The sequence below is a fragment of the Phyllostomus discolor genome, chromosome 8 (assembly GCF_004126475.2).
Source record: "Phyllostomus discolor isolate MPI-MPIP mPhyDis1 chromosome 8, mPhyDis1.pri.v3, whole genome shotgun sequence".
In the NCBI taxonomy this organism is placed as follows: domain Eukaryota; kingdom Metazoa; phylum Chordata; class Mammalia; order Chiroptera; family Phyllostomidae; genus Phyllostomus; species Phyllostomus discolor.
The window spans coordinates 100,878,263-100,901,405 of NC_040910.2; the positions used below are offsets into that span (position 1 = coordinate 100,878,263).

Below are 23,143 nucleotides of genomic sequence, written 5' to 3' on the forward strand. Positions count from 1 at the left end.
CAGCTTTTTGCTTCCACACACAGCGCTGTCTATATGAACATTGCAATACAAGGCTCCTGGGTTTTCCAGGGTATTACCTAGTACTGGGATTTCTGTATTGCAAACTCCTTTAATTATTTGTTGTTTGACTTTTATTTAAAGGAGAGGCCAAACTCTGTGTCAGGACAAAGGATGAGACTGCTCTGAGCCTCTTTCTTACTGTCCCAAGCCTTTCAGCTTTGATCCAAAGTGTGCATACTTCACCCGGCAAAACAGGAGCTTTCCCGTTAGTCTAACCGTCTTCCTTTAGAAATCAGCAGTAGAAGGAGGTTGACCTGAGCGTGCCTTTTTGGGGTCTTACCGTACTCTCATCACTTATTCTTCCTAACAAGAAATCTTTACTGCCATGGTCTTCATCTTGTATTTCTGTTGGTGTTTTAGTGATTCTTAGAGTTGGGTACCTTGGTAACTGGTCAGTAAATTTATGCTTTACACTGGCCTTGGAGCAAATGGATTGATGGTTTGAGATAAATGAACCCCTTTTGAAACTAACTCGTAACTAATTTCTGAATGACTAGCAGTTGTTAGAGAACATGAATTTAAAATAATATTGTTAGAGCAACATTTCCAGGTGAGCATATTAAATGTACATAGGAGACAATTAACTTTTGGTTTTAGTTCAAAATCTGCACTGGTCTTTGTATTTCTCTTTATGTTCAAATATCTGTAGTTATATTCGGAAATTAAATTGTCTGCCTTCTTTTGGTCATAAGTAATTATTTAAACCTCTATCGATTTTATTTTTATAAGGTCATTTTTAAGTGATCCAGTAGATTAAAACTTAAGGGATGTTTAAAGCCTTAAAAATTTTGCTTTAAGTCTGAGATAACACCAAAACAGATACAGGCTCCCAGAGTGATCCGCCGTCTTCTTTTCGTTGTAGAGTGATATTCCCACAGCGCAGAGGAAGCGGTTTACTCGCGTGGAAATGGCCCGCGTTCTGATGGAGAGAAACCAGTACAAAGAGAGGCTGATGGAGCTTCAGGAAGCCGTTCGATGGACAGAGATGATTCGGTTTGTATGAGGAGCACCTCTGGTGTTTTTCTAATGTTGTCTCCTAGTTTTCGGTATTTTTTTCATTCAGACTGAGAGTCCTGCCTTTGGGGATGCAAGCCCCTTGCTCTGTTTCCTCAGAGAGACTTTGTAAAGTAACACTGGGAATTAGTAACAGAGCTGTGATCAAAGCAGGTGCCTTTGGGGCCAGTAAAGGGCTCTTGGAGAATGTTCCCACAGCCTCTAAACACTCTCATTACTACTCAGGAATGAGGTTCGTTTTTCAGAAGAAAATTGATACTACTTTTGCAATAATATCTGGAAAATATAACAATTTCATATGTCACATAGGAGACAATCATTTTTACTCAGTGTCTTCCTGTAAAATGCTCTTGCTGCATTTCCCCTCCCTTTCTGACTACTCACACAGAATCCCACTTCCGTTGAGATCTTTGTCAGTTAGGTCTTAAGTCCCACCTCCAACACTGCCATCTGAGGGTCAGAGTCTCGGTAACAGTGTGCCTTTAATTTAGGAAGAGCTCATGAAAAATTTGGAGACTAATGAACCCCTCATCTGTCCATGTTTTTGAGTTTGGTCTGTCCCTTCAGATTGACCAGCAATAGTACACACATGCAGATTCTCTTACAGTTTATGAGCATGTCTTCCAACTCCAACGATTTCTTCCTTGTGATCACAATGGTTTAGCAGTGTATATATCCTTTACCAAGGTTATACTAGAATTCTGTAGAATATGAATATGTACAGTTTGCTAAAATTGTAGTTGTGTATAGCTACCAAGAGGGAAGGAGATTAGTATTCTAATCTTTATTTATTGTACAAAAAAAACTAATGTCCTAAGAAATGTGTTCTTTTTTTTTTTTTTTTTTTTTTTTAGAGGAAAGGGAGGGAGAGAGAGAGAGAAACATCAATGTGTGGTTGCTGGGGGTTATGGCCTGCAGCCCAAACCCAGGCATGTACCCTGGCTGGGAATCAAACCTGCAACACTTTGGTTCGCAGCCCGCGCTCAATCCACTGAGCTACTCCAGCCAGGGCCTAGAAATGTGTTCTTAATAACTCCAGCATTTAATGGATAGTGAATAAATAATGAATAAATAGTTTAAAAATTGAGGCGTATAGGTAAGTTCACATTTATTGTTATTTTTAATTCTAGCAGCCAAGTGGCAGTCAATGAGTGAAAACAGATGGTAGCTTACTTTTAACCTTTTCCATTGAATTAAAAGATGTTGTAATTTAGTCTTTTTTAAAAAAGTGAAAGGTGGGCTCTCATAGTGGTGGCAGAATCCTTATCATCCTACCGAGTTAGTTTGGAATGCCTTATTTTCTGAAATTTTGTTGAATTACCTCTCAATCTAGTTTATCCCATTCTCTGGTCATCTTTCAGTGATGGAAAAGTTTTAGTCCCGTGAAAAACAACCTGAACAGTAAAATTACAAGCTACTTTGTGAGAGCTGGGAATACACATGATACAGACCTTTGTGCAAAGATAGGGATAAGAAGTTTTAAATACTAACATTCAGAGCGTGGGCTGCGAACCAAAGTGTCGCAGGTTCGATTCCCAGTCAGGGCACATGCCTGGGTTGCAGGCCACGGCCCCCAGCAACCGCACATTGATGTTTCTCTCTCCCTCTTTGTCTCTCCCTTCCCTCTCTAAAAATAAATAAATAAAATCTTTAAAAAATATATTAACATTCAGCCCTGGCTGGTGTGGCTCAGTGTGGGCCTGTGAAGCAAAAGGTCCCTGGTTCGATTCCCAGTCAGGGCATATGCTTGGGTTGCTGGCCAGGTCCGCAGCAGGGGACATGTGAAAGGCAACCAATTGATGTATCTCTTGACCATCAATGTTTCTCTCCCTGTCTTCCTCCCTTTGCCTCTCTCTAAACATAAATAGATAAAATCTTTAAAAAGAAAATTAACATTCAGGCATGTGGGCTATCTGCCCAGCACAGGTAACCATCTTATCTATCAGATTGAGCTCTTTGAGGGAAAGGTGGTGTTTCAGTTGTAGCCTTAGCATACTGACATGACGGGTCAGAGTAACAACTTAGTGATTTAATGGTTGATGCTGCTTGTATCCCATGAACTTTCGTTCTTGCTTCTTAGAAAGCTAGAATGCCTCATCAATAAGACATCTTTTTCTTTTTCTTTCTTTTTTTAATGTAGAGCATCAAGAGAAAATCCAGCCATGCAGGAAAAAAAAAGGTCAAGCATCTGGCAGTTGTAAGTATCATGAAGCACATGAAGACATTAGATGGCACTTTTAGCTTTGACTTACAGTCAAAGTTTATTTTCAAGAATGATTTGATGCCCCCTGCCTTCCTCAGTTCCCTCCCTCCCTCCCTCCCTTCTTAAGTTTGGGATATAGAGCTAAACTGAACCTTTTCCTTTTCGGTATGTAGTGTGCCGGCTCGGTAAGGCTGTTCTTGAGGACAGAAATAATGCTGTCGTAAGCTGCATCCTTTTGGTTATGCATTTGATGGAATCCTCTGATAAATAAAATAATGGGGAATTATTCATAGAGTTGATAATCACCTGGATCCCTGTTACTAAGGACTCATTCACTGGTTGTGTGATTGCAAGGAACTTTACAAAGCAAAGATTAGAGATGCAGTGGTTGTGGGGCTTGAGTCGTGTGTGTACGTCCGTTTTGAACTTGAGCTGTGTTCATGCCAGAAGTATGTGTGTTTAGTGTGAATACTTACACCCCTTTTTGGTGAATCTACCATTTAATAGAAGTATTGATTTTTTTGAGTGAGTGTGAAAATAATTATTTAAATTTATTTTAATAAGAAAATGTGTAAGATGTGTCTTAAAATGGTAATGTGTGTTCTTGTACTTTATTGTAACTATTTTTAGAACTGGTGTACTATGCTTCTGATCAAACCATGCAGCCAAAACCTTGCTATTTAACACTACTCTTAATATGACACCAAGTAGGAGCTAGCTAAAGGACCCATCTTCATTTATTTCTTCATTACAAGATGTTCCCGGTACTTTAGAGCTTCTTCCTTTCATTATGGGAACTGCTCATTAAAGAACAGGGAGCCTGTGCTAAGCAGTGGTTTCTCTTTCCTGAATGTCTGCTTTTGGCTGCATTTGGCTGTGAGTTACTGCTAAGGCTGCACTGTGTGATTACAAAAAAAAATTTTTTGCCAGTGTCTAACTCAATTGCCTTGTAAAAAGCACTCTGGAATTTGTGGGAAATTATGGACTGTTCTTTACAGCACATGTAATGCATGCACAGACATACACACACTCACTTTTTTTTTTTTTTTTTTTTTTTTTTTAGTTTTAGCCGACTTTTCAGCTCCTCAAGTAACACTACTAAGAAACCTGAACCACCTGTTAATCTGAAGTATAATGCACCCACCTCTCATGTTACTCCTTCGGTCAAGAAAAGAAGCAGCACCTTATCTCAGCTCCCCGGGGATAAGTCCAAAGCCTTTGACTTCCTTAGCGAAGAGTAAGTATTTTCCAGACTGGTGGTTATGCCCTCAGTAAGTTAACAGTTCAGAATGTTCTTGTCACTTATCAGGTCAGCTATAAGTGTTGATCTGTACATAAACTATTTCTGTAACTTGGCTATCTTAAGTAAATTATTTATAGTCAGTACCTTTTAGGAAAATTGTATTTCAGTTTTCATGAAGAGAAGGAATGTTTTTTAATGTGTCCTTTTTGCTGCTATGACAACATAGATAAATATTAATGGAAATATTAAAGGCTTATATAAACCTTTATCCTAAATCTTTGAACGTTTCCTTTGGTGTCAGAAGGACTTGTTTTTTCATCCTGACTCTGCTTCTCATCAGGTACATGAACTTGGTACCTGAGCCTCTCAGAGCCCCAGTTTTCCTGCCAGTGGAAGGAGTGTAATAACCTGCCTCAGAGGTGTTAGGGTTCAGTTACAGAGTATCTGTAAAGTGTCTGACACAGAGGTGGATTGTCAACTGTCAGAAACATAGCAAGTCACATCATAAAAATGTTAATGGCCCAGAGAAAGATAAATTATTTTCACAGTATTTTACTTCATAATTCTACAGCTTACCAAGTCAATTTGCATATTTGTCTTCTGAAACAAGTTAATGGGATCCAAGGGTTAATGTGTATTACCTTCCTAGGAAGACACTGATTTATTGGTCTTATTTAGTGGTCTTTAGTACTTCTAGCACATTTCCTGGCATTAGAAAATTCTAAATATATATGTTTTTAATGACTGAAAAAAGAAAATAAAAAGGAAGAAGCAAAAATATTTAAGAATTCTTCCCTTTCGTATAGCCAGAATCTGAAACCTGATAGAAGTTTGATGGCTGACTCAATATAATAGGCTGCTTACTAACCTGTCAAAAGTCGGATACTACATTCACTGCACAACTTCGGTATAACACCTTAAGGGGGAATCTCAGTCTGAAGTCAACTAACCTGAAATCATGTAATTTTTGTGTTGTTACTTTTGCTGTTTTAGGGGGAGAGCTGTCCTTATATTTATTCACTTGATGTAAAAAGGAAATCTCTTTCCCTTTTAGAACTGAAGCTAGTTTAGCGTCACGCAGAGAACAGAAGAGAGAACAGTATCGCCAGGTAAAGGCACATGTTCAGAAGGAAGACGGTAGAGTGCAGGCTTTTGGCTGGAGCCTGCCTCAAAAGTACAAACAGGTAATGTGTGAGCACGGTCAGGGCGTCTAGTGGGAAATGCAGGGGGACAGGAGTATGGCTGGGCATGAAGGAATCGAAAATCACACCCCGGCGCAGGCCTGTGAACCAAAGCATCGCCGGTTTGATTCCCAGTCAGGGTCCATGCCTGGGTTGCAGGCCATATCCCCAGTATGGGTGGTGCTAGAGGCAACCACACATTGATGTTTCATTCCCTCTCTTTCTCCCTCCCTTCCCCATCTCTCTAAAATAAATAAATAAATAAATCTTAAAAAAAGAGAAAAAATCACACCCTGCACCCACTCATTTCAAGCTAAATGGAACTGGCATCCATTTAGGGAAGTGTGGATGGAAGTGGGTTTCAGGCTATTTTCCACAGCTCTAGAGCCCAAAAGAAATTCCTGAGTCTGGAGGGGTCAACAGGAGGTGGCCAAGTGCATGGAACTTGAAGTATCCAGCTCTGTTTTAATATTTGAAGATTTCATTTTTTGGAAAATGAAAAGCATCTGTTTAAAAGTTTTAAGAGGCCATTGGCATGGAACCTTCAAAACTGTTGACTTAATACTCAGTTTAGGTCTTCAGGAACTTTACCCGTTTATTCCACGTTTTCTGTTACCAAAAGACTCAGCAGCACATCCATTAATTCTGTTTCTCCCTCCCTCTCCCCCCCGGCCCACAACACGCATACACCCTCCCACTCCTACTCCCACATGTGTGAATGTCTCTGCGATCCCACAGCATCGTGTTTCTTTTCTCTAATTGCTTCTTGATTTTCTCATTTTTCAAGGAAGAATGACAAAATTAACTTGAACTTGATTTCAAAGAGAAAATCTGCAGCCGCAGTGCTTGCCCACATCTCAGCGGTTCTGCCCCGTTCACTCCGTGCGAGGCTGACCCGTGTGTCTTTCTCTCCCCTCTCCGATTGTTAGGTCACCAATGGTCAAGGGGAAAATAAAATGAAAAATTTACCTGTGCCTGTCTATCTCAGACCTCTAGATGAAAAAGATACATCAATGAAGGTAAATTCATTTTGAAGATAAAGGAGTTACTTCCTAAAATCTGGGTGGACTTTTTTGTAAACCAAAAATGGTAAATTCTACTTCTGTGGATCAGATTATTTATTTTGTAGTTTTAGACTGGATATGTTAAATATTAAATACCTGCATTTATAATCATTAGACTATTGAAAATGAAAAATTCTAAATATTTTTAGAAAGTAATATAACACATTTCTTCTTACCCCTAAAAGCTGTGGTGTGCTGTCGGAGTCAATTTATCTGGTGGGAAGACCAGAGACGGCGGTTCTGTTGTAGGAGCAAGCGTGTTTTACAAGGATGTTGCTGGTTTGGATACAGAAGGCAGTAAACAGCGGAGTGCATCTCAGAGTAGCTTAGACAAGCTCGATCAGGAGCTGAAGGTCAGTGTGTGTGTGCCCAAGAACACTTGCCCTCCTGGTATCTGAGGCTGTTGGTTTAGCTCTTCGGTCTAAAACTGACTTCTGGGTCCAACTTCTTATTGGGATTACTATGCCCTTGCTTACTCCTCACCCTTTCTCTCTTTTGAAAATCAGTTTTATTGAGGTACATTTTGCATAAAATAAATTTTATACTTGAAATGTGTACAGTTAAAAGAGTGTTGACTAATATATGCCACGGTCAAGATAGAGATCATTTTTATCACTGATATGCTTTAAGTGCTAGTTTTTATTAGACTGCTAATTAATTTTTGGCCTTCCACATAATCTGGAAATAAACTTAGTATTGCTCTTGACTGTAATAGCACAGCTTTATGACTATTTGGCACATAGTTCATTGTAAACATTTTGTTTTCTTTGCCTATGCAGGAGCAGCAGAAGGAATTAAAAAATCAAGAAGAATTGTCTAGTCTAGTCTGGATCTGCACGAGCACTCACTCAGCTACAAAAGTTATCATCATCGATGCTGTCCAGCCAGGCAACATCCTAGACAGTTTCACTGTCTGCAACTCGCATGTTCTGTGTATCGCAAGTGTACCAGGTGAGGGTGAGCCGTGCCCCTCTCTCCCCACCGTCAGCACCTCCCCTGCAGGACCTCATCTGGTCACTGGAGGCACAGTTACACACTCCTGCACGCAGAGTATGTTCTCTCTCTCGGAGTTTATGTTCTAGTTGAGGAAGACCTTGGGTGTCTTCCCGCAAAGCGAGAAGTTGCCACTTGAAATAAGAGTCTTATTTCAAACCTGTAGTTGCTTTTATGGAGAAAATGCTATTTATATGAGTTTACTTAGCATTAAAAGAAGGTTTATTTATTCATTTAATTTTTTTCAGGAGCACGGGAAACAGACTACCCCGCAGGAGAAGAGCTTTCAGAATCTGGACAGGTAGACAAAGCATCTCTCTGTGGAAGCATGACAAGCAATAGCTCCACAGAGACAGACAGCCTGTTGGGAGGCATCACAGTGGTTGGTTGTTCTACGGAAGGTGTGACAGCAGCTGCCACTTCCCCTAGTACCAACGGTGCTTCTCCAGTGACAGAAAAACCACCAGGTACAGCTCTCCTCCCTGCATCCCACCTTTCTACTAGAGTCTGAGCCTACTCCAGATGCCTCACTATGGACTTCACTTAGGTCTGAAAGTAACAAGAATGAATTAACCTAAGGAAGATGCTGTAATGTCTATTAAATGAAGTCATGAATTCTCAATTTCATGATATACTGCAGAGGAGGGGTGGGGGCAGGTGTAGTGGAATTCTGTAGCGAGGATTTGTGTGAGGAAACTATGGGGAGAAAAGTTCAAACTCAGAATAGTGAGCATGTTTTATTTATTTAATTTTTAGAAAAGGAAGCAGAAAGTAGTGAGATTGATGAAAATGTTCCAACAGCAGAAGAAGCAACAGAAGCCACAGAAGGCAATGCGGGGTCAGCTGAAGACAGCGCGGACACCTCCCAAAGCGGCGTGTACACAGAGCACGTCTTCACGGATCCTTTGGGAGTTCAGATCCCAGAAGACCTCTCACCAGTGTATCAGTCAAGGTATGCAAGTGGGCCGGCACCTTCAAGAACTGGATAAGGGTGCACACAAAAGGAGCCAAAATAACCTCAAACAGTGAAAATATTCCCACTGATGGGCATCGCCGTTGTGGCAGACACAGATGGTATTACTTATTCCTGCTCTGCCTTCATGGGTCCTCCTCCTCCATCCTTTCTGGATATTTTTTTTCCCAGTGGCCCTCTTTTCCTTCCAGCTTAAGAAAAAGTCTTGTCTATAAAATATATTGGTTAAAATCCCCCCGGTCCTTTTCTCCTCTACTATGACTTTTTCTTTTTTGATTGTTGTACTCAATGCCTCCCATTCTGTGAGTAACCCTTGATGTTTTCATCTCCACCCCTACTCTCACTCCTGCTCTAGTTGTCAGTGAAATTGGCCATTGTTTCAGTTTCCCACGTGGGCTTGAATGACCTTTTGAATTTAGTTTTCTAGCAAACATTTTATTAGAAAACCGTTTGTTTCAGGCTCTTGCTTTAAAAGGTTGTCTAATGTAGGCCCATTTATTGAATTCTTTAATTTTCTTTTTTGCTTACTGTAGGTCTTAATAGAAAGCTGATAAGGGTATGTCTAAAATTGGATATATTTTTAAAGATTTTATGTATTTATTTTTAGAAAGGGGAAGGGAGGGAGGAAGAGAGGGAGAGAAACATCTATCAGTTGCTTCCTGCATCTACCCTGGCCAGGGAGCGAACCTGCAACTCTGGCATGTGCCCTGACCCCAAGTCAAAGTGGCAACCTTTTGCTTTGCAGGACAGCGCCTGGCCAACTGAGCCACACCAGTCAGGGTGAAACTGGGTTCTTTTTAAAATTTATTGTTTTTCCTCTTACTGTATAGAACAACGTAGTGTCTTGATATTTAATTGTTAATATAAGAGTAAAGTCATCTTTTTAAAATTAGTACATTTACTTGTCTGTGTTGGATTTGGTAACCCAGTTGTATTTCTTTATTGTATCTAAAAGAAAAGGCTTGGAGGTAAATTCATGTATGTTTCAGCTTTTTAATGTATTTTAGTAAATTTTTTACATTTTACCCTCCTTTGTGTATGTGTGTGGTTTTAAAACAAACCATTCCTTCTTTTCTCCTTTAAGATGAAGTTCATAAAATTCCAGAGGACTGTGAGAGAGAGCCATAATTTAATCTAGATATATTAACTGCTGCATTTCATTTCTGTTTCTTAACTCCCTTAGCCACAGCTTGGCCCTCCTAGTGTGTTAATGTTCCTCTGGTACAATTGTTGAAATATTTAATGTAAGCATTTAACTTCGGCTTTTCTGAAATTTTCATGTTTGATCTTTTTTCTTAAACTGTAAACTAAAATGTAGAAGTGACCAATTCCTGAAGAATGAGCGTACTCTGATTCTTTTTCCTATCGTCCTGCCTTTCCCAGTAATGACTCAGACGCGTATAAAGACCAGATATCAGCGTTGCCAAACGAACAAGACCTGGCGAGAGAAGAAGCCCAGAAAATGAGTAGCCTTCTACCCACCATGTGGCTTGGGGCTCAGAATGGCTGGTAGGTGCCAACTCTTTTCACATTAGAGTATCATTAGTCTTTTTACCTTTGCTTTTGAAATCAGAAGATAAGTAGAATGTGGTGTGCATGTAAATATGAACAAAAAGTTTACATGAAAGCGAAGAATTCTATATACATACGAGCTAAGGTTATATTGCAGTTACCTTATAAACTGGACTTGCTTTGGTTCTGAAGGTAAGCCCTGTGTTTCTCTGTCACAGTGTTCCCTTTATAGAATAGTCTTGGAAGAAGAGGTTAATAAAATTTTAAAATCTGGGTGATCCAGAAATAGAAGATTGCATAGAGACAGAGAATTATTGATGCATATATACAGGCTAGAGCGTGTTCAGGAAATACCAAGGATTATGTATTTGACTGCAGGAAGACCCAAATCCAAACATTAACTTTTTCTAGAGTTACTAGGAAAAGAACAGATCAGTGTGAAAGCTTAGGAGGTAATAATGAACATTATGACATGGTTTGTTCACTTTCTAGCAATGGGGAATCTTATAAAATTGTACGTTTCCAAAAGGTAAGCAGGGTCCCCAGGGTATCTTTTCCATAGGGGTCTATGGTGACTATACCCCTAGGGGCCTAGGGTCACTATAAAGTGACGGGTGGGCCGGTGTTTTCCATGAAAGATCCGATAAGAAGTGTCATGTGATCTCGAGCAACCTCCCAGCTGTGCTGTTGTGGTGCAGAAGCAGCCACTGCGTGACAGTATGTAGCAGGTTAGTGGGGCTGAGCTCCCATAAAACTTCATTTATGGGCACAGATAGGGGTCTCTGTCCATACAGATCTCATATGTCATGAAATACTCTGATTTTTTCCAACCACGTACAAACCATGCTTTTTAGCTTGCAGACTGGACTAAGATAGTGGCGGGCTGCATGTGTCCTGCAGGCCACAGTTTTCCTCCGCCTGATGTACACAACTTGTTGTCACAAAGGCGTAATTCAGTCTGGTAGAAAAGTAAGATAATTTTTAAGAAGGATTTTAGCCAAGGATTCTGAAGTGTGGGTAACCTGAAACTAACTGACCCTGCATTATTCTAGTTCTGGCTTTTTGTTCTTTGTATGTTTCCGTTTGCTTAAGCAGCTTGTTTCTCTGCCTTAGACCTACCTGGACTCGCACTGTTTTCTTTTCCTAAAATGTTTGTTGCGCCTCTTTCCTTCTAAAGGAACTTGGTGGTCGTTACGAGATGTAAGCAATGACTTGATGTCCTCTATGCCTTACCAGTCTTGATTTTGTTCTTGCAGTTTGTATGTCCACTCATCTGTGGCCCAGTGGAGGAAATGTCTCCATTCTATTAAACTTAAAGATTCGATTCTCAGTATTGTGTAAGTTTTACTTTAGAAATTCTTTCTTTAAAAAAATGTGTTTTGATATAAACTAGATTTTAAGACTATTAAAGCTAACATGTACTTCATGACTAAATAAGTATCCAGGTTTGTGTTTTTTGTTTTGTTTTGTTTTGTTTTTGTTTTTTTGTTTTTACCTTTACAGAGTTAGAGAAGTTGAGTAAGATTGAAACTCTGACTAGAAAGCTAAAGGGAAAACTTGCCAGGTCAATAGCTCACCATGCTGTGAGTTCTTTAGCATTCTGGGGGAGAAAAACCAATTAATACCTGTTAATATATATTTGTTTTGGAGTATCCTTTATACTCTGTGAATATGATGATTAAGGCATTCACTAGTCCTTTTTCTCTATCAAAAACCAGTTTGCCTCTTAAGTCGCAGAGCTGCCTCTGTTAGCTCCACTCAGGGTGCGCGTGTCTGGTCTGTGGACCCTGTGCCGACAGCCTGTGACGAGAGGAGGGGTTTGTGCCAGCAAGTGAGCACCCAACTCTCCACACGTGCCGTTTATTGGTTCAGCTGGCGTTTTTGTGGCACGGCTTGCTCGGTGAAGAAAAGAGTGTATTCATTTAGGTTCTGACTTGCGCTCCTCGTCTGTCACGTAGCAGCCCTCTGAGGGCCCCGAACTAGTTCAGTATCACGCGGTCCCTCCTGTACTCCCGAATGGAGGACTCTGACGCCCTCTTTCCTGTCTGCAGACACGTGAAAGGAATTGTGTTAGTGGCCCTGGCTGACGGCACCCTCGCCATCTTTCACAGAGGAGTCGGTGAGTCGTGATCAGTATACAGCCTGCACTAGCTTGTTGTTTCGTGAAAGCACTTTCAAGCAGATTAGTCTATGTTTCATTTTTATTTTTAAAAAGCAGATTTAATTTTTTTTATTTATTTACTTTTGGGTGGGGGGAGAAGAGAAAGAAAAGTAGAGAAACATCAGTGCAAACCCCCAGCTGGCCTGCGACCCAGGCTTGTGCCCTGGGTGGGAATCGAACCAGCCCTTTCCATTCGCAGACTAGCATTCAGTCCACTGAGCCACACAGCCAGGGCTGGTTTCTTATGTTTTAAAGAAATGATGCTGAAGGGGAGAGAAAATAAAGGTTTAACCTGATGCTAACACTGTGTGACAGCAGTAAACGAGTGAGTGCCTGCCTAGAGGTGTAACCATTAGTAGTAGACCGCAGTGAAGATAAGTGTACCATAACGAGCAAGCAGTTGATCATTTCACGGTCCTCTTGTGTAATGCGGTGTAGAGGTGCTGGCTTTCCACTCATACACCTACTCAGTTGGAAGAAATTTAGTGAGAGGATATGTTTTCTTTTTTCCAGTATTGAAAAAATAATTTGCATCCACTTGCATTTGGTTAAGTATTTAAAAATAACTTTTAATTGGGTTAAGGTTTAATCATTTTTATATCATGTTGTTTATATTCTTCCCTGCCCCAGATTATTTTTTAAAAGATTTTATGTATTTATTTCTGGAGAGAGAGGGGAAGGGAGGGAGAAAGAGAGGGAGAGAAATGTCAGTGTAAGAGAAACATTGACCGGTTGCCGCTCACACGTGCCCCAACTGGGGGCTGAACCTGCAGCCCAGGCATGTGCCTTGCCCTGGAATGGAACTGGTGACCCTTTGTTTTGCAGAAGGACGCCCAAACAACTGAGCCACATCGGTCAGGGCTGTTACTTCTTTCCCTTTAGAACCAGTGTTTCTACGTCTACAGGCGGAGGGGTGTTGGGGTCAGAAAACCTACCTTGAATGAATTAAGGGAATTGAGCTTGTAGCACTTCATAACTCTTTGGCACATGTATCAACCCAAAATGATACTTCATTTCCTACCTGCTAGATGACTAGATCAGGGAAATAGAAAAATGTAGATATACTAAATTCAGCTTTTAGCAAGGCTTTTCCCAAGTCTCATGTCCCTTTGGGCTTGGAAAAATGTGAGGTGGACAGGAGTGCTTCAGCAGCTTTATGACCGACTGACTGGGAACTAGAGGTTTCTGGGTAGTGGCTGCGCGGCAGAAAGAGCGCACGGCCTCTGTTCAGGCCCTTCACGGGCTCGGGTCACAACCCTCACAGACCTCGGGCGGGCCTTCTGCTCTCCTCCTCCCTGTGTAGATGAGGGGGCTGAGGCAGAGTGTCTTAGTCCCTCAGCTAGTAAATGGAAGAGCTTGGGAAAAATGGAATAGTAAATGTTTTGATAAACTGAATCCAAAATTATATTGATGGCAAGACAAGTAAAGTACATTTAATTTTAAAAAATGCTAAGTTCTGCGTGTGGGCTCAGAAAAGTAAGATGGAGGAGACTGAAAAGTAAGACTTACTCAAAGGCTGGCTACAAACTCAGTGTGAGGTACTTAGCATCTTCAGCCTCATAGAAATGAGTGTCCAGAGCAGGGCTCCACTCTGTCGATAGTCAGTGTTAAATAGATGTGGGCAAAGAAGAGTTAGGATGAAGGGTCCATTAACATGTGCCAAGAATGCTTGCTTAGAAAGAAGATGGGGCAGTAATAAAGAAGTTGGGCTGCATTTATTCCGTTTCCACTGGGCAAAACTTTAGACTAATAGGTCAGCGGTTATACATGGGGAGGCAGACTTCAGACAGGGGAGGGGGTGCTTTTCTGGCGCTTCCAGCTCTCTCAAAGTGCAGCAGCTGCTTTGTAGGCAGGATGTTTTCTCTCCCCGAAACCGTTTGGGCAGAGCCAGCTTCCAGTGGTTGGCTCTCATTTGTGCTCTGTCAACACCAAATGATAGCACACACAGTTCCTGAAGTCGCCCTTGACTTCTGCCCCAGAAAGTACATCAAAATGCAAGTGAGTAAGACAGAGTATCCCCCAAATAATTTTAATCCCTTCTAATTCTTAAAATGTTATTATAAATAACTTGTAACTGGTTTAGCACGTCACTGCTGTTGAGAGTATGTGGGCCCAGGTACTGGGTGGCAGGTTAGATTGGATGACCTTTGAGGTCTCTTCCAGCTTTGCAGTTTATAGAATGAGAGAAACTCAATTTCTACAAATAAAAGATAAACTGAGTACATAGTATTTGGGGGTGCTTCATGAATAAATTTAATTATACACCCTGATAGAATCTTTCTTGTGTTAAAGTTCAGTAAAAGGTGGTATGCAGTAACTAATAATCTATTTCTTACTTTAAAGATGGGCAGTGGGATTTGTCAAACTATCACCTGCTCGACCTTGGACGGCCTCACCACTCCATTCGCTGCATGACCGTGGTGCATGACAAAGTCTGGTGTGGTTACCGGAACAAAATCTATGTGGTTCAGCCGAAGGCCATGAAAATAGAGGCAAGTTAACCCATGTTTTCTCTGCTTAATGAATTTGTTTTTCCTGAAGATCCTAAGACTAATTATTTTCAGCTTCTTTCGAAACTATTTTTGAATCTGTATATTTTAGAGTACTTCAGTGATACGTTGATGACATCTTGCTACTTTTGACTTTGAGGATAGGAAGCATTTTTTTTAAAGAAGAGGATTAACACAAATGTTTAAATATCCATAATGTCTCAATATCCATAGATGCATACATGTATTGTTTGAGTATGTGGTTCTTGACTTGTTTAATTATGGGTTGTGGCGAAGGAGAATCCCCAAGTCTCTGCTATCCCACACATATTTATGCCAACCTGCATGTGTGTGAAAGACTGAGAAGTAAGATCGCAATAAGTGTTTGTTGCAAAAACAAAAGCTTCTTCGTATTGCTTTCTTTTAAAAAAGCTTTGCAACAATTCTACTTTTTTTTTTTAAAGAAAACTTAAAGCAGGAAAATTTCAAGGTGAAAGGCCTCTTCCTTTCATCCCAAATCTCATCCTCTTACCCAAAAAGCCCAAAGTTAACCATTTGGTGTTTATTTTTCAGATCTGTTTCTTGCATTCAGATTAATACATACACACACATGCAGCGATGCAGGCTCCTTTTTGTTTAATTACAAACAGGATCTTACTTCATGTATTACTCTGCATCCCCCAGAAACTTGAGATCAAATTTAGTCTTTTTGTTGAATGCTGACACACAGCATGGGTGTGCCGGTATTGCTTCCATAAGTCAGTGGCCTGTACAGTTAAAATTGAGCATCCTTTAGTTCTTTGTACTTCATTTTGTTTTGCAATCTGGGATAGAAGCTATTGTGTACAGAGGAATGATCGTATTTAGTGAACACTAGTTAAACTTCTCTTTTAATACACATTCTGCCAAATTTTTGTGCAGATTAGCACTGTTTTTAAACACAAACTCGTACCTAATGAAAGTAATGTTGTGGTTGAACAATCTTCTCTAGAAATCATTTGATGCACATCCCAGGAAGGAGAGCCAGGTGCGGCAGCTCGCATGGGTGGGTGACGGCGTGTGGGTCTCCATCCGCCTGGATTCCACACTCCGTCTCTATCATGCACACACTTATCAACACCTGCAGGATGTGGACATTGAGCCTTATGTAAGCAAAATGTTAGGTAAGCTTCCAGATCATCTTATTTTTGTCAATTAAAGAAAATGTTTTATTTTTAAATGTTCTCAAATGCTGGGTGGAACCAATGAATCAGTTGCCTGAGGAATAGTGAGCTCTTAAATCACTAAAAGTGTCAGACAGATCCTTCACCTGCCCTGTGGGGAACTGTCAACTCTGCCTCCAGAATTATCTTAAATCAGTTACTTGTTTATCTCTACCGTCCCCGTACCAGGCCACCATCCTTTCCTGCCTGGATAACCACGAATCTCCCGTTTCCACTCCGGCCTGTTCTCTGTGTAGTAAGCCATGTGCACCATCACCACTTATATACTTCCACTTACATAAATCCAGCCAGTTTTGGAATACTACTGTCTTTACCTGAGGTGACATTTGTGGCGTGACAAAGGAATTTAAGTGGCCCGGACCACTCTCCTCACTCTGTACTACCCGTACAGGCCCACACTCTCACTGATCCAAACTCAGCAAGTTCCTTCCTATTTCAGGGCCCTCACATGTACTGTATCCTCTGCCCGAGAAGTTCTTGGTCCCTGTTTACTTGGCTTTCAGACCATAGCTTACATATGACAGCCAGAGGGGACCTTTTCTTATCTCCCAGTTTGATTAAGAACCACTTTCCTTCCTTCCTTCCTTCCTTCCTTCCTTCCTTCCTTCCTTCCTTCCTTCCTTCCATTGTTTTATTTTATTTCACTTAAAGAGGTTTTTTTAAATTTATTTGTTTGTTTGTTTTTAGAGAGCAGGGGGGAGAAAGGGAGAGAAACATCCATGGTGTGGCTGCCTCTCACACACCCCCCGACTGGGGACCTGGCCTGCAACCCAGGCATGTGCCCTGACTGGGAATTGAACCAGCAACCCTTTGGTTCGCAGGCTGGCACTTAATCCACTGAGCCATACTGGTCAGGGCTCTTACGCTGTTTCTTTGTGGGCTTGTCATTGAGTTTACACTGGTTTTATGTGATTCTTGTTTCCTATCTCCCTGTCCCACAGACCACAAACCCCATGAAGGGCAGTAACCATTTTGGGCCTGTTCCTTAGCTCCTAATGCAGGGTTATATGACTTTTAGGGATATCGTTAATGATTCCTTTATGAAGAGAGGCTGAGCAGCATCAGTGGTTTTTAACCTGTGTGCTCTCCCTGGAATCAGACATATGTACACACAGATACAGACTAATTTCAAGGATAAACTTTGACCATAGGTATAAACTGAATAGAGTTAAGACTTCTTCTAATACTGTGATTCTATGATCATACCCTGAGTTTGTAAAAGTAGAACTTGAGTGACTAAATGCTGTTTGTCTTTTTTTTTTTAAGATTTTATTTATTTCCTTTTAGGGAGAAGGGGAGGGAGGGAGAAAGAGAGGGGGAGAAACATCAGTGTGTGGTTGCTTCTGGCACACTCCCAACCAGAGACACGGCCCGCAACCCAGGCATGTGCCCTGACCAGAACTGAACTGGTGACCCCTTGGGGGATAGGCCGGCACTCAACCCACCACGCCACACCAGCCAGGGCTAAATGCTGTTTGTCTTAAGTGTATTTATCTGTTTAATGATTTGGCTTCTTAAATCCTAGAAATAAGATAATTTATAAAAATTCCCTTGAAATATAAAAGTGCGTTGATTCTCCCTAAATTATGTCTACGGTTTCCTAAAATTGCTAAACTGCTGTCAAACCTAAATATATGAACAAGGAAAGAATGTTGATTTTGTTAGCAAAGATTGTTTTTACCTATGCAAAGAAATTTAAGGCAAGCCAGAACTTTTTCAGCTTATAAATTGGAAGGACATTTGACTTCCTGTTTTAGTAAACACTTTTTATTGAGGGTTTTGTTTTTGTTTTTGTGTTTTGTGTTTTGCAGTTCCGTAATTAAATCCTGTGTCATATTACCTGAGCCACAGTATTTTACTTCTAATGATCATGTAATGCCAGCCACGTTTAGATTTTTTCCCCCATTACCCATAGGTGATAAAGCCAAATGAGAATTTGCTTTGACATGTCCCTTCAGGGAACATTCAAGTGGTTCTGGTCACATTTTCCCTGTTACATTAGCTCACTGCTTGGAGGGAGTGGTAATCGAAAATGTCATCTGCTCCAGTTTCTCAATGAAATGTCTCCCCCTGCTGTACAGGTACTGGAAAACTGGGCTTCTCTTTTGTGAGGATCACAGCCCTCATGGTGTCTTGCAATCGTTTGTGGGTGGGGACAGGAAACGGTGTCATTATCTCCATCCCACTGACAGAAAGTAAGTATGTTTTTCTCCTGACGGTCACAGTACAGGCGGGCGAGTGGAGGGAGTGCTCACGTCCGGGGTCCAGGCATAAGGCGTTGTCTTGGTATCGGCAACTCGGGTAGCTCAGAACACCAAGCTGGTGGCAAACGTCTGACCGCTGTTCCTTCACTCTTCCCGTGGAACTTACAAACTGTAACAAATGACAGTTCCCATATGTCGGGACCAGTACTTATAACAAAAAGCTTTTCTTTCTGAGAAGCTTTATTTCAGCTCAGGAGTAACAGTGCTGTTTCCGCTCCGCTTTATTACAGCAGCATTCAGCGACCCTACTGGCATTCATCCTGGTTTTTCACATTCTCCCTGGCAGGGAGCTTAGGATATCCCATTTGGCTTACTCACGGTTTAGAAAACGTCATGGGAGAAGTTTCTCAGGAGGTCAGCAAGCCCTCCTTATGCGGGAGACAGGTCATCCAGCCTGTATTTGAAAATAATGTGAACAAAACGTACATTGTACGTTCTTTATATTATGTCCCATTATTATTATTTTTGTGAACAAAATATGCATTGTGTGTTTCTCATGTTATGTTCCATTACATTGACCATTCATTAAATAAATGTTTTCGTGTTGCAAGATTCGTGGGCATGCAGTGGTTTGAAAACAAGTGCCCTGAGTCCATAAAATGAGTTAATAGGCACCTCAGAATCGTCTTACCGTTTTTCAGAGGAAAGGAAGGGGGAGTGGAAGGCGGTGTGTTTGGAGCCTTTAGGGAACCTAACTTCTTAAACAGTATAAGTCTACGTGTTTAGACCACTTACATCCTGAGAGACCCTAGGATATCCCCAGAGTTCACTTCAGCTCTCTATAACAGAGAGTTCCATTTTAGCATTGTTACTTTAAACAGGATTTCTTTCAGTGTCTGTCATGATGAAGCAACCACTCGAGCTAAAGCCAGCCCTGAACAGGATTTTCTTTAGATGGGAGGTGGGGAGGGGGATGTTAGCACTTAGGAAACGCTCTCCATTAATTAAGTTCTCGTTAAATTATGAAGCACTGAAGTTGCTTTTTGATTAAGCAAAACAAAACCAGCTAATTAAAAATTGTACTTTTTGAGCAGTGAAATTCTAGAGAGAGGCTTTGGTAAGAACTTTTGAGTATTACTTGGTATTATACCAAGTTGCATTTGGCTAGGAGCTTTGGGCACCCAGCTGCCAGATGGAAGACGCTGAGAGTGGTGGCCCATAGTAATTCTTCTCCCCCTGTCGTGCACCTCTCCATGTCCCCTCTCCTCCTCTCTCGCTGTAGCTGTAATCCTCCACCAGGGACGTTTACTGGGGCTGAGGGGTAAGTGCAGATGCTGAACCGGCTCTTCCTCCTGGCTTCTGGTAGCCACTGTGAGGCTGTTCCCACGTCTCTAGATCCCTCTGAATGTTCCTAAATGTCATCCACTCGCAGCCACTGCCTCGCAGCAGGCGTTTTTTGTTGTTTCTGATGTCTGTTACATGGCCACCAAACCACTGCGCAGCAGCTTAGTCTATTTATCATCTTTTGTTGCAGCTGACCTTTCTTTCAGACTTTTTTTCCTGCCAATAAAAACACAAAACATCTCTTAAAACTGTCATTAATCTACATTGTTTACTCTTGTTACCAATCACGTTTCTTCCATCCACTTACTGGCCCATGGAATGGGGATGCTTTGTGAGTCTGGTCATTCTAAAACAATCCAGCAAATCGTTGGTCTGCTGTGAATCAAGGCCACCCTGTCGTAGTGGCTGGGTCCTTTTAAGCACAATTCTTTACCACTCCCTGCAAGGGATATTCTTACCACAGGGGAGACAAACCAGAAGATAAAGTATAAAATTTTTATTTAAAAATATACCCATTTCCTTTATACTATGTAACTGGCTAGCTTTCTAAAATGAGGATTAAAAAACAAAACACACGCCTAAGATTCAAATGTCTTCTTTTGTTAACTAAAATGATTTTCAAAAATTAATAGATGTGTTTAAAAGTAAGCTTAGTTATTGCTAGACTGGCAAAATCCCCTACTCCATTTACTGAAGTACTTAAAAGCAACTAGCATGCTATGTATCTTTTTTTTCCAGCTTTGTCTTGATTTGGCATTGCTGCCTTCGTTTTACCTCAACTGGCTGTAGCTTTTAGATAATATCATAAGGATTAACCAGTAACCTCTTGCATCATCACTATTTTCTAGAGAAAATATTTGGTATTTGGTTTTTCCATTGCAGCAAATAAAACCTCAGGAGCACCAGGAAATCGTCCTGGAAGCGTGATTCGGGTGTATGGTGATGAAAACAGTGATAAAGTGACCCCAGGGACATTTATACCCTATTGTTCAATGGCACATGCACAGCTCTGCTTCCACGGGCATCGGGATGCTGTGAAATTCTTTGTAGCAGTCCCAGGTGAGTGCGATTCGGAAGTTGTGTGTCTTTGTCTTTTGTCCCTTGGTTCCACTCAGATGCAAAGTGCTGGAATTGCAGATGATTTCACTATAAAATACAAAGAGTTCTATAAGAGAGGTAGGAATAAAGCGCTGTAGGGTTACCTGAATGAAATTGTTTTGGAATCTCCTCCACCCCCCAAAACAAACTTCTTGATTTTTTTTTATTTAAGAAATCTGCTTACTTTTGAAAAGCAATGCTATTATTTTGTCACCAGAGAATACCCAAAATGGTCTACGCTTAATAAGGGAGAAGGAAGCCCCTGTCACCAAAGCTTTGTGCAGGGAGGCTCGGAGAATGTGCTCCGGCCCTCCGCTGCACTGCCTGCCTGCCTGTTACTTTGAACAAGTCACTTAACCTCTGAGACTCATTTCCTCGGTTCCTTAAGTGGACGTGGTATCTGCTCTCTGCCAACCTCATTTGTTGTGAACACTAATGAGAGTACTTTGGGGACTATAAAGTACCATCTAGAGATGAAAGGCAGTCGTGGTGATGTCTGATGAAAATGTTCTCTCCGTTGAGAACACTAAAATGATGTTACTTCACCTGATCTGTAATCAGGACCTGTTTTGAATTTTTCCCCCATAAGAGGCAAGTTAGTTGCCACACCAACCAACTGTGTAATATTGGAAATAGTAGTTTCTCAGTGTATTAGTTAGGGTTTTTCAGAGAAACAGAACCAATGGTTGGGGGAGGTGACAGAGAGGAGGGAGAGGGACAGAGGAGAGGGAGGAGCAAGGGGAGATGCTTTTATTTATTTATTTTAAGGAGTTGGCTTGTGTGACTGTGAAGGCTGGCTTATTTAAAAATCTGCAGGGCAGGCGGGCATACTGGAGACCCAGGAAAGTGTTAATATTGCAGCTCGAGTGCAAAAGCAGTCTGGAGGCACAGCTCCCTCTTCCTTGGTTGGGCTATTTTTTCCTCTTAAGATCAACAGCTGATTGGATGAGACCTGCTCACTGTTTGGAGAGTAATCCGCTTGACTCAAAGCCCGCTGATTTAAATGTTAATCATACCTTCATGGCAATATCTCGACTGGAATTTGACCAAATATCTTGGCACCATAGCATAGCCAAATTGACACATAAAATTAGCCATCACACTTATTTTCCCAAGGGTGTCCCAAAGATGAGGTGATTAGTGTACATAGTGCAGGGCTGGCACGTGGTACCTGGCCACTCCGTATTCTTAGCAGCGGGGTAGTGAGCTTCCCGAAGCACAGATCTTGTATATTTTGTATAGTTATTTCCTTAGGATAAAGTCCCAAATACGGAACTGCTGGTAATAGTGTTTTCTTGCTTTCTTAAAGAAAGAAAAAATGTGTCATGGAGTCCCCTCTGAGTCTCCTTTATATCCCTCCAGTTTCACTGCCTTGCCTTCTCCATCTGGAACCATTATCCTGCCCATGTTTTTCTACTTTTCCTACATTTGACATAGTCTCTATAAACAGTGTATAGTATTTTTGTGCTTTTGAATTTAATTTAAATGTTGTGGTACGTGTATTCTTTTGCAACTTCCTTCTCATTTTTGAGATTTGTTAAGTTTATACATAAAAATCTAGTACATTCAATGAACTGTGTTCCAATATCTGAATAAGTGGGTTCCATTCTTCTATTGATGGACCTCTCGGACACCCCCCTCCCATATTAAAAATAATACTGCAGCAGACCTTCCTGTAGACATGGGGAGGACTTTCCTGTTGGGTATAAATCTAGAAGTAGATTTGGCAACATTGTTGACCAGTTGGCCCTAAGGATTAAACCGTGCAGGCTGGCCTTACTGTCATACTTCCGTGTTCTTGCTTCTGTGGCAGAGCTGGCTAGCCTGCTAACAGTTTTCTCTGGCAGGCCTGATTTCCTCCGGAGTATAATTGAGTAATGCACGAATGAGACACTCCGGGAATACATCAAACCGTCCTACCCAGTTTGAGCGTAAATTAATTTTTAAAAGTGTGTCACGTCATAGGGCTGTGTTCTGTGTGTCCTAGAAGCATGGTCTGTGCAGTTTGACCAAAGGACAGTAGATTCTGGCAAGAAAAGACAAGTAAATACCCTGCAGTCAAAGCTTTCTAAGAGGGATGTTTTAGAGATTATAGTGTGAATGGTATTTGAAGGTTTCTCTCCCGCCATGTCACGCTCCAGGATTCTACCTTAGAACTTAAACAAATGACACATTTACTGGTAATTTTATTTGTATAATCTAAATTAAAAATAAAAATAAGGCATACTTTTCTTCCATATGAGAGGAAAACCATGGATTTGAAAAATAATATCAATTAGGAATACCCAAACCCATAAGGCTCAAGGTGAAGACTTTTCTTAGTCTTTTACACAAATGCACAAGTAGCCGGCCAGGGAGAGACCTTTCCATTGTCCCTCAGC

The 23,143-nt window shown here is 41.1% G+C and overlaps 1 protein-coding gene across 14 annotated transcripts in view; it reads left to right on the top strand.

The window, feature by feature from the left end:
* Window positions 1–23,143, top strand: part of SPAG9 (sperm associated antigen 9) — a 113,969-nt gene that overhangs the window by 85,092 nt on the left and 5,734 nt on the right. For 8 of the 14 annotated variants that reach the window (XM_036033728.1, XM_036033730.1, XM_036033729.1 and 5 more), the window contains 17 exons: window positions 923–1,053; window positions 3,215–3,271; window positions 4,341–4,514; window positions 5,575–5,704; window positions 6,631–6,720; window positions 6,951–7,118; window positions 7,545–7,716; window positions 8,007–8,225; window positions 8,515–8,710; window positions 10,115–10,240; window positions 11,500–11,580; window positions 12,295–12,362; window positions 14,748–14,896; window positions 15,885–16,056; window positions 18,198–18,311; window positions 19,603–19,641; window positions 20,547–20,723. In XM_036033728.1, coding sequence (XP_035889621.1) covers window positions 923–1,053; window positions 3,215–3,271; window positions 4,341–4,514; window positions 5,575–5,704; window positions 6,631–6,720; window positions 6,951–7,118; window positions 7,545–7,716; window positions 8,007–8,225; window positions 8,515–8,710; window positions 10,115–10,240; window positions 11,500–11,580; window positions 12,295–12,362; window positions 14,748–14,896; window positions 15,885–16,056; window positions 18,198–18,311; window positions 19,603–19,641; window positions 20,547–20,723 — 2,263 coding nt within the window. Of the gene's footprint in view, window positions 1–922; window positions 1,054–3,214; window positions 3,272–4,340; window positions 4,515–5,574; window positions 5,705–6,630; window positions 6,721–6,950; window positions 7,119–7,544; window positions 7,717–8,006; window positions 8,226–8,514; window positions 8,711–10,114; window positions 10,241–11,499; window positions 11,581–12,294; window positions 12,363–14,747; window positions 14,991–15,102; window positions 15,841–15,884; window positions 16,057–18,197; window positions 18,312–19,602; window positions 19,642–20,546; window positions 20,724–23,143 lie in introns of those variants that run through there. The other 6 variants (XM_028522104.2, XM_028522105.2, XM_028522111.2 and 3 more) reach the window with 2 other exon arrangements.